Below are 10,914 nucleotides of genomic sequence, written 5' to 3' on the forward strand. Positions count from 1 at the left end.
TTGTATAAATTTGTGGCTGTAAACCATGCACTAAAGATTAACATTTAACGTTTCATGCAAGCTGCTACTGTAAAAATGTAACAATTTGTCTTTTTCTCTCAGATAAGCAGCAGGAAATGGATTTTCCAACAACGAAAGATATAAAGGAAGTTGCACAACCACCGCGGTTACGACCAATGCCCGCAAAACCCGGTGAGATGAACCGGATTGGTGGAATTCAGAAGCTGCGACATCACAATAGTTTTACAGGGTTAGTTCCCAGGTTCGGTGTAGAAGTCAGAAATGAAGCAGAAACGGACAAGGTAAATGAAAAATGTTATACTTGTTTCACATTCATTTAGCGAATGAAGTTGATTCTCACACTTCTCAACATATTTCGCTTGACCTGCCTTACCACTAATGTGAAAGTTTTAAATGCATGTTTTTATTTGTTTTGTAACCATGTGAGTTTATATTTAAAAAGACACCATTTGAGCTTTTACAGTACAGTATGAAGATTGCCCCATCACTATGTTTGTTTGTTTGTTGTTACTTTGTTGAACTGCCCTTGATATATCATTTTCGTATCTGTTTTCAGGAAATGGGCAATATTGACAAATGGGGCCTAGAAGTATTCAAATTGGATGAATTGACGAATCACAGACCGTTGACTGCAGTCGTATATACAATATTTAAAGTAAGTGTATTTGTTACAATGAAGTTGATAGGCATCCGCTGGGCAATTTTTGATGTCGTTAAAAAAAAAGCTCACAGGAAAAAATGTGATCACATTGGTCATTGTCTCAAACTTGTTAAAGCAACGTTTTTAGCTCCACTGTTGACTTTGTCGAGTGAAGCTTATCATATGAGTGATTGTCCGTCTTCATCGTTTGTGTCAATGTTTTACTCTTTCGACTTCTTCTTGAAAACTACAAGCCTGAATACTTTGATACTTGGTGTATATGTACCTTGGGTAGACCTATCTTGGATTTGTTCATTTCATGATGATATCTTCAATTCAATATTTTTGTCATATTTGGTAAAAAGTGACTTCGAGTTAAAAACCACAAGTCCAATTGCTTTGATACTATACATATTGTCCATTTTCTAATGATATCTTCATTCTTTAATTGCAATGTGCATTGCTAACAGATGGGTCAATGTGATTTTTGTATAAATAAATCAATCTGAAACAAGATTTTTAGCTCACATTAACCTATCGGGAATGAGCTCTTAATAGAGTAAATATGACAAATTATATTTAATCTCCACACAGGAAAGGGACTTACTAAAGACGTTTAAAATTCCAGCCAATACATTGGTTACGTATATGTTGACACTGGAAGACCATTACGTGAAAGATGTCCCGTATCACAATGCCGTGCATGCTGCTGATGTTGTACACTCATCGCATTATCTATTATCTGCAGCCGCTTTGGAGGTACGTCATATCACAATTACATGCCGCTTTATGCAGATTCAAGACGTGCACAACTGAAAATACATTTGTTACTGGAGAAGACCTGGTGTAGTCAGACTTGTTCGTTTATTTGTCCCCAAATACATATATTTTTAAGATGCTCACTTAATGCACAAATTACAGTATTTGGTTTTGCAACAAGCAAATTCAATAAAATTGACAGAATACACATTTTCTACATACTGTATTTAAAATTTTAATTATCTGCAACAGAAGACATTTTTTCTATATTTTAAATAATCCAACTTTTGTTGTTGCTTTTCTTGGTCACTGCAGAACGTCTTCACAGATTTAGAAGTATTAGCTGCGTTATATGCGTCTGCTATACATGATGTTCACCATCCTGGGCTTAATAATCAATTCCTCATTGAAACAGGTATGTACTTTTGTGGATTGGAGTTTCCTGCAAAGGGAAATGTATTGTAGAATGCCTTTCCTCATAGTTTCAGTTATAGCGCCACAGTCACTGCCAGTGAAAATTCATATTTTCTGTATTTTACAAGTATTGTATCAGACGCATGGGACCATATCAAAGAATGCGCTGCATCACAACAGTTAATGTTTTTTTCATTTGAAACTTTTTTCACTGACAATAAAATGTCTGCGTTTACATGTGTGTGCCTATGTAGCTAAAAACACGTGAAAATCAGGAAACATGTACCTTGCTGTTTTTGTGATTATTCAATATCTAGTTCACATGGTGATTGGTAGAAATGCATCACATGACCTGTGAACTGTAGAATATACCAAGATTACGAAATGTTTTGTTTATAAATTTTAATAATAATGTTCTTGGTCTAGATAATGAATTGGCACTTATGTACAATGACGAGTCGGTCCTAGAGAGCCATCATCTGGCTGTGGCTTTTAAACTTTTGCAAGAAGAAAACTGTGACATTTTACAGAATTTGAGTCGAAAGCAGAGAAGGACGTTTCGAAAGATGGTTATTGATATGGTGAGTTTATAAATTTTATTTTTACGACCCATTCTCATATCACTTTTGAAGTGTTTTTTTAGAAATGTATGCAGGAAACTGATGTAACAATACCTTGGATGTTGATGATAGCATCTCAAATTCATTGGATACACAGATATATTATAGAAAACAAATGACATATCCAGCTGTACCAAGTGTTAGTGTGGGGGATATTTACCTAATTTCTTCCTCCCCCTTAATTCTATGAATTGCAGAAGTTTTGTGTTGCTGAAGAGGGTGTTTATATTGAGTGTATAAAAGTCATGCAAATTTAAAATATCCATTGATTGGGAAAAGTCATCTCTTTAATATCTGGTTTAATAGTTGCTGATTTCCCAGATGTTATATAAATTATATTTTAGATGTTTATTCTTCTGCCCCGTATCTAACTACATTTGTTTTGATTTTTCATAGGTGCTAGCAACTGACATGTCAAAACACATGAGTTTACTTGCTGACTTGAAAACTATGGTGGAAACCAAAAAAGTTGCTGGCTCGGGATTACTTCTGTTGGATAACTACACAGATAGAATACAGGTAATGAATTTATGACCCAGCCTTTAACCTTAAAAATGTATAGTTCTCTTTGTTTTTTAGTGTTCTTCGATGGATCAAAATGCAAACTGCTGAATTTTAATTCGTAGAAATGTTTGTAGTATGTTGATCTGAGGGCAGAAATTTTGTTAAAGTCACTGCATGTGATTCCCTTCCTTGGTGGGGGAGGGGGGCACTGAAATGGTTCATTATTTGTTACATATCGCTATTTTTTATGAATTGCAAAATTTGTCTGGTATTATTGAAATGAGTTATACTTTGTTGGACATTAAATTATTTTGTTATTATAGGTAATTTTATTTTGTTTAAAATTTATTGGTCATCTGTCTGACTGACAGACTGACAAAGACTTCCTTTGTTCAGCTCTAATGTATAACAATGAAATGAGCTTGCCAATATTGAAATCTTAAATGGTAATTGAAAGTCAAATCTATTTTAGGGATTAATTGTACTCATATACTGTTTATCAACAAAAATAGATATGGTTAATATACATGTGCTCCATACATGTGTTATAGTAACTGTACATAATGAAAGAACTGTTCAGAGTGTACAAGTATAACCCGTTAGTACCCGTGGTTACCATGGAGATGTGGTTACCATCTGTGAATCTTATTACTTTAAAATTTGTTTTAACATTGTTGCATATGTTTTTTTATACAAAATTGTTTACTACAAGTATTTATCTATTCATTCAATACACAGTTAAACAGGCAACCCCATTAACAGAACTGGAAAAAATATATACAATGCATAAAGAAAACACATACAAATACAAGAAAAGCAGATATACATCAAAATGACAAAGTAACAAAATAAAAATGAAAATAATTATACAGTACAGATTTAAAACTATATAAAAATGTAAAAATATCAATATTACATTTAAATGAAATAATGTCTTACAACTTAAAAGTGACAAATGCTTCCTGCAATTGACTGATCCACAGTCAAGTTTAAAAAATGGTTTGCATCTCAAACACCTATTTAGAACATAAAAGTCAATATTGACAAGAATAACAGGGCAGTCATAAGAAAAATTAACAATCTTATATAAAAAGAGAAGATCAAGAATAGTTCTGATAAAAGAGGAATGTTAAAAAGTTTGCAATAAATAGGATAACATGAAATACTACAATGCACACGTAACTTTCTACATAAATATTTAACAAATTTAACAATTTTCAGCCACAACACCATTTGAATTAATTGGCATGAAAGTATCGCGACTTCTTAAAACAAATACCTTTTTTGGCAATTTGCATTATAATCTCAAAAGTTCTAGAATTTTATCATATTTCATTCTCGAGAAGGTAAACACAGGATAGGGAACTTCTGCTGTCAATTTAAAACTTGGCACAATGGCTACAGGAATGGTTAATATAAAGGATCTATTCAGTAACTATGCTGCAGGCAATGACGCTGCATAACTTGTATTGACAGTTCAGTATACCATTACTATATCAGTTGTGACACTTATTCTGCATAACAACAGGTAGTTGTTGAAAATAGCTTTTATACAAAACTGGGTAAAGACGTACTTGAACCATCGTGTTATTATCGCCTGTGGCAGGATTGAGTCGCTGAACGGCAAACAGTCTATTAATTCCAATTGAACTTTAAAGCACACATACGTGTTTTATTGACTTTTCCGTCCCAATAGAGCAATTGTCTTCACGTCGACTAGCATGAACTCACATGGATGCATTTCAATCATGTTTTAACTGATGTCAATTTTAACCTAGCTGTATAGCACCACATTTTTATTGAGTTCATACATTCATTGTGTTTAATTTAGACATTAATTGGGGTGCAATTTTAATTTGTCAAATACTTAATTAATCATCACTGAATCATGTCATTTTGGACAAAAATCTATTATTTGTTTTTTTATTAAAATTTCAAAAAATGACAACTTTTTCATTGTGCAAATGAAATTATGATGTATTAATAATCATCTCTATAAATTTCACTCTTGATATTGGTTGTAAATTATCACCATATTTTTAGTGCAACATTTTGGACATTTTGATGTATCTACTGCCATTTCTATCTATTAAAGTCTTTCGGTCTGCAATAGTATGCCACTGCTAAGTTGGTATGATTCTAAGACGACTGAAATCAACTAACCACAATTTACTTTTTAATAAAGGTTCTTCAAAATATGGTCCATTGCGCTGACTTGGGGAACCCAACCAAGCCGTTGGAGCTTTATAGGAAATGGACAGAGAGGGTCATTGAAGAATTTTTCCGGCAGGGTGACAAGGAGAGAAAGCTAGGAATGACTATAAGCCCGATGATGGACAGAGAAAACGCGTCAGTTGAGAAATCACAGGTATTGTTTTCTGTCCTTTGAATTCTCAGATTATTCTGATGATGGTTTGTTTTTTTATTATTTGTTAGGATCTAAGCACAATTCCTACTTCAGGATAACATAACATTTCTTATGGTTAGTTCTCACTGTAACTGTTGTTGTTGTCGATAAAACTTTTGGCAAATACGCAACTTGCTTGATCATAAAATATCCCAGAATGTTCCAAAGGGATCTTTTGATATTAAATTGCCCTTCATGCCTTCTTTTGCTTTCCTACACAGACAACTGATTGTATTTAGTATATTTGACATAAATAGTTAAAGAGAGATATTTTTGAATGGAAATAGGGAAATTGACAACTTTAAAGTCTATTTAAACAATAAAGATTAACTCCAACATAAGCATTGATTTCAATGACTCCACCATAAGCATTGCTTTGATGCAAGATAGTTTGCGAGCCACTGTTATATAGAAGCACACCATAAGGCGAGGACAGACTCTGAATCCAATATATCATTGCGCAGAGTGAGATCATATTACTGAGTTTATCTTAAACAAGTATGAGTGTGATTTGCATAAACTGATATATTGTGATTTATTTCGTGAGATGCTTCTCGTCCAAACCACATGGTGTTCCAAAATATGAAAGGTGACAATGTAATATATATAAAATAACAACTTGTGTATTTGAGAGTTGACTTGCTGATGGTGATCGTAATTTACATATTAAATCATTTTAATTTGGTATTTTCTTTAATCACTTAGGTGGGCTTCATTGACTTCATTGTTCACCCATTGTGGGAAACTTGGGCCGATCTGGTGTATCCGGACGCTCAGGAAATCCTGGACACACTGGAAGATAACCGAGATTGGTATCAAAGTATGATACCGATTAGTCCCTCACCCAATTACAAAGAAGGGGAAGAAAAGTTTCAATTTGATATGGATGAAGGACAGAGTAATAATAAATCGTTGATGGTAAACGAAGTATGCAACCCTGGAGATGCTGAGGAGGTGAACGAGGGGGTTCCAGAAAAAGCTGCGACGAATTCGTGATTCTGTAAGAAGCATTGAAGTGCATGATGTTCATTTCTTGGTCCTGACAATTTTGTTTTCAATCACTAGCCAGCCAATGAACAAAAATATAGGCACTAGAAATACAATGCAGAGTGTGTACATGTGGTCAAGGATTACACGGTGTGTGCAGTTCAGAAAAAAAACAAAGCCTATATTTTTTGTTCTTGTAGACGACTTTTTTGCTCCTACATTGTATAACATTGGCTCTTCATATGATCATGTGACCATATCAGGGATTGTACATTTCTGTTGAATGCTTCTCATACTGAAATGTTTACCAAATGTTGTAATTTAGTAAAAATATTTTATTTTTTAATCAAATCTTACCCAAAAATCCTGTATAAACAAATCCTATTTACCTCTGCTGTCAATACTGCCAACGTTATTCTCATAAGTTAATGTTGCATCTTCTGTTGTCATGGCAACAGTTGATGATGTGCGAGAGAAAGGACAAACTGACTATTTTGTACTAGCAGGAATCTGCTTTTACCTCAATATTATTTTATTAGAAAAAAACTTTTTATTTAAAATACCTTCTTGAATTATTTTTAAATTAATCGATTTAGAAAATTGGACAAAAAGTCATCATTTTAACAATAATTTATGGCATCTCTGTTATAAACATATATTTTACTGACAAAAATAATGGCTATCTCACTCTCCAAAGATGGAAGAAAATGGTTACTGCTTTGTATTTATATTTTTTGGGCAAAAAAATAATCATGCTTTCAATTTACTACATTGTAATATGTAGAAAAGTTATGGGATATTCTATTCCTGGTGGCTAGGTTAAAATTTGAAAGTACAAAACTCAGAAAAAGTAGAGTATACTTTTGTTCTGTTATGTATAAATGGCTACATCTCGTGTACTTGTAGAATTAAGAATGCTTGTAAGATATGTACATGTAATAATGTGTATTTTAAAACAAAACAAAAAAATGCTTTATACAGAGATTCCTTATTATTTTAGACTTCAATAGTGAAGCAGTAGAAACCAAAATGGCTGAACAAATTGTTATTTTAGGGTGCATGAATTGTAAGGCTCCTTATATGGAGTGACTATATATTGTACATTGGTCGTGAAGTCACATGGATGACTATATATATGAAAATAATGACCTGCAACTATTGTAAATATACTGTTTATATAGTGTTTAATGAAACAAATAGTAACCTATGGGTGGTTGAGTAAAAATGAACAGTGAATATTCAAATTAGTTAATGAATATTCATGACATATTAAATGTTTAAGTTAATGAATATTCATGATATAGAATGTTTAAGATAATGAATATTCATGATATAGAATGTTTAAGTTAATGAATATTCTGGCACATTGTTTAATTTAATGAATATTCTTACACTTTGGTGGTTGGATAAAAACGGATTAGTGAATACTCAAATTGGTCTGGTTAATGAATATTTATGAAAGTAGTGAATATTCATGACACTTTGTTCAAATTAATGAATATTCATGAAAGTAATGAATATTCATGATACATCAAATGTTCAAGTTAATGAATATTCATGACACTTTGTTCAAATTAATGAATATTCATGAGTAACTTGAATCAATATTCAGGATACAATTAATATACATAAATATTGAGGAATGTTATATAACCTTCCATATTATATATTTAATTTTTTTTTATTTATTGAGTGACTTGTATAGCTTCTTCTTAGAAGGTATATGGCATATTTTCTGTTTGTCTTTTTTATGTTTGAACAACTTTATTTTTATGGATTCATAATATCTATTACATTTAGAGTGATTTTTAATTGAGGTGTCTTTTTAAATTATGATTACTCAAATATCAGACATTACTATTTGGGACGGGGCTTATTTTTTGGCACTACTATTCAAGCTGTGGGTTTTGAGTTGGTAGTATTCTCTATTGTTACAAAAGTGAAATAAATGTAACAATGCATTCTGGACATATTGGGTTCAATTATATAGACCTAAAGGTGTATTATTTTCTTTGAATTAAACTCGCCCAAAGCCTAGTATGGGTTAAACATTGAGTTTATAGCATGGCACATCACAAATGCCAATTACTAGTAAAACAAGTCAGTTAGACACAAGTGAAGACAAATAATAGGGTTATATTTCTTATTTATAGGGTTGCCTCTAAGAGCAACTACCAATATTTAGAATGACAATTTCAGTCATATTCCCTGGATTAAATGTATTTGTCTTATTTCACCATAAATGAATATAAAATTCTCAGTACAGATGAATACTCATCAAAGTGACAAAGAAAGTTGTGGCTTCTCAGAAGTAGGTGTCATCCAAGGAGAGTCGATGCGTGTCATTCAAGGAGAGTCGGGTCTCATTCAAGAAGAGTCAGTGGAAGTCATTCAAGGCGAGTCAGTGGGTGTCATTCAAGGAGAGTCAGTGGAAGTCATTCACGGAGAGTCAGTGGAAGTCATTCACGGAGAGTCAGAGGGTGTCGTTCAAGGAGAGTCAGAGGGTGTCATTCAAGGAGAGTCAGGTCTCATTCAAGGAGAGTCAGAGGGTGTCATCCAAGGAGAGTCAGAGGGTGTCATCCAAGGAGAGGCAATGGGTGTCATCCAAGGAGAGGCAATGGGTGTCATCCAAGGATAGTCAGAGGGTGTCATCCAAAGAGAGTCAGAGGGTGTCATCCAAGGAGAGGCAATGGGTGTCATCCAAGGAGAGGCAATGGGTGTCATCCAAGGAGAGGCAATGGGTGTCATTCAAGGAGAGTCAGGTCTCATTCAAGAAGAGTCAGTGGAAGTCATTCAAGGAGAGTCGGAGGGTGTCGTTCAAAGAGAGTCAGAAGGTGTCATCCAAGGAGAGTCAGAAGGTGCCATCCAAGGAGAGTCAATGGGTTTCATTCAAGGAGAGTCAGGTCTCATTCAAGGAGAGTCAGTGGGTCTCATTCAAAGAGAGTCAGAGGGTGTCATCCAAGGAGAGTCAGAGGGTCTCATTCAAAGAGAGTCAGTGGGTCTCATTCAAAGAGAGTCAGAGGGTGTCATTCAAGGAGTCAGAAGGTATCATTCAAGGAGAGTCAGTGGGTGTCATTCAAAGAGAGTCGTAGGGTGTCATTCAAAGAGAGTCAGTGGGTCTCATTCAAAGAGAGTCAGTGGGTCTCATTCAAAGAGAGTCAGTGGGTCTCATTCAAAGAGAGCCAGTGGGTCTCATTCAAAGAGAGTCAGAGGGTGTCATTCAAAGAGTCAGTGGGTCTCATTCAAAGAGAGTCAGTGGGTCTCATTCAAAGAGAGTCAGTGGGTCTCATTCAAAGAGAGTCAGAGGGTGTCATTCAAGGAGAGTCAGTGGGTCTCATTCAAAGAGAGTCAGAGGGTCTCATTCAAAGAGAGTCAGAGGGTCTCATTCAAGGAGACAATTCAGTGATAATGAGTGTCATTCAGTTTTCTGAAGTCTTGCATTTTGTTCTGTCAAATCATTATGAACATGGAACATTTGGAACAATAATGCAATTCGTGGTTGTTGATATTCTATGATAATTTATCTAAAACAGCTCACCGAACACTGAAATGGCATTTCATTGCAGCACCAAAACATAATACATCGCCTCTATAGTTGGACAGAAACATGATGGAGTGCCCTCTGTAGTTTGTGTTTAATAATAATTTAATTAATATTGAATGGCCACCCATTACATAGAAATGAAAGTGACCCTATACCTCTGGGAACCTACAGTATTTTTTTTAGATTTTAGTGATACCATACTATGTTTCTCATCAGTACATGGCTTCCCTTCCCAAGTCATTATCTGTGGGTCATAAGAGTTCATATTGAAAATCGCTCATTTCCAGCAAGGATCTAGGTCTAAGGTCACGTCTTAAAACATAATTAATGCTCATGATATGTGCCAATATTATTCACTTGGCTATGTGAGCTATACATTTATGGCAATAGGCTAACACATCCCCAACTGAAAACCTCCATGGTTTGCTAAAACAAACTTCTTCAGCATGCGATGTGTTGAAAAGCCACGGTCGTTTCACCATGTAGTGTTTGATATTGGTTCTGTGCGATGCATAAAATGCGAGTAAAATACATTTGTCGTTTACACTGGAATATGAACACGTGCTTCATGAAGACTGTGGCACCTCAACAAGATCCTAGCTGGATTATCTTTCAAGTTTCATGCTCCAAGTTTTACATCTGTCATTGTAACGAACTGAAAATGGGAAATGGTAGTGAATACAAATAAAAAAATCATACATAAATGAAATAATGTTGTGATTTGTGTTGTTTATATGCAGTACGTGGAGGCAATTATCTGTGCAGTCACAATAACCAGTGAAACTCTGCGGCCATCTAGTACGCAATCAATGAACCTGTACTGTATATCTGAATACCCTCACTGCACACATGCCCAGACATATTAATTGATTGCATGTGTATTATTTACTGCGAGATGTCATACTTTTCTACTTTGCACATTCACATGCAATAAATGTTAATAGGGAAGGATGGTGTAAGATGAGTTGCTGATTATAATGAGCAAATCTTCTCGTGTGCAAATTGCTGCAAGAGGAAC

At 34.4% G+C, this 10,914-nt stretch overlaps 1 protein-coding gene across 4 annotated transcripts in view; it reads left to right on the forward strand.

The window, feature by feature from the left end:
• Positions 1–10,608, forward strand: part of LOC100374315 (3',5'-cyclic-AMP phosphodiesterase 4C-like) — a 211,122-nt gene extending 200,514 nt beyond the window's left edge. For all 4 annotated transcript variants that reach the window (XM_085503444.1, XM_085503446.1, XM_085503447.1 and 1 more), the window contains 8 exons: positions 103–302; positions 578–676; positions 1,256–1,420; positions 1,736–1,835; positions 2,261–2,415; positions 2,851–2,973; positions 5,144–5,326; positions 6,071–10,608. In XM_085503444.1, coding sequence (XP_085359570.1) covers positions 103–302; positions 578–676; positions 1,256–1,420; positions 1,736–1,835; positions 2,261–2,415; positions 2,851–2,973; positions 5,144–5,326; positions 6,071–6,361 — 1,316 coding nt within the window. In that variant the 3' untranslated portion in view covers positions 6,362–10,608. The remainder of the gene's footprint in view (positions 1–102; positions 303–577; positions 677–1,255; positions 1,421–1,735; positions 1,836–2,260; positions 2,416–2,850; positions 2,974–5,143; positions 5,327–6,070) is intronic.
• Positions 10,609–10,914: the final 306 nt, after the last annotated feature.

This window comes from Saccoglossus kowalevskii, chromosome 9 (assembly GCF_978046115.1).
Source record: "Saccoglossus kowalevskii chromosome 9, keSacKowa6.1, whole genome shotgun sequence".
In the NCBI taxonomy this organism is placed as follows: Eukaryota; Metazoa; Hemichordata; class Enteropneusta; family Harrimaniidae; genus Saccoglossus; species Saccoglossus kowalevskii.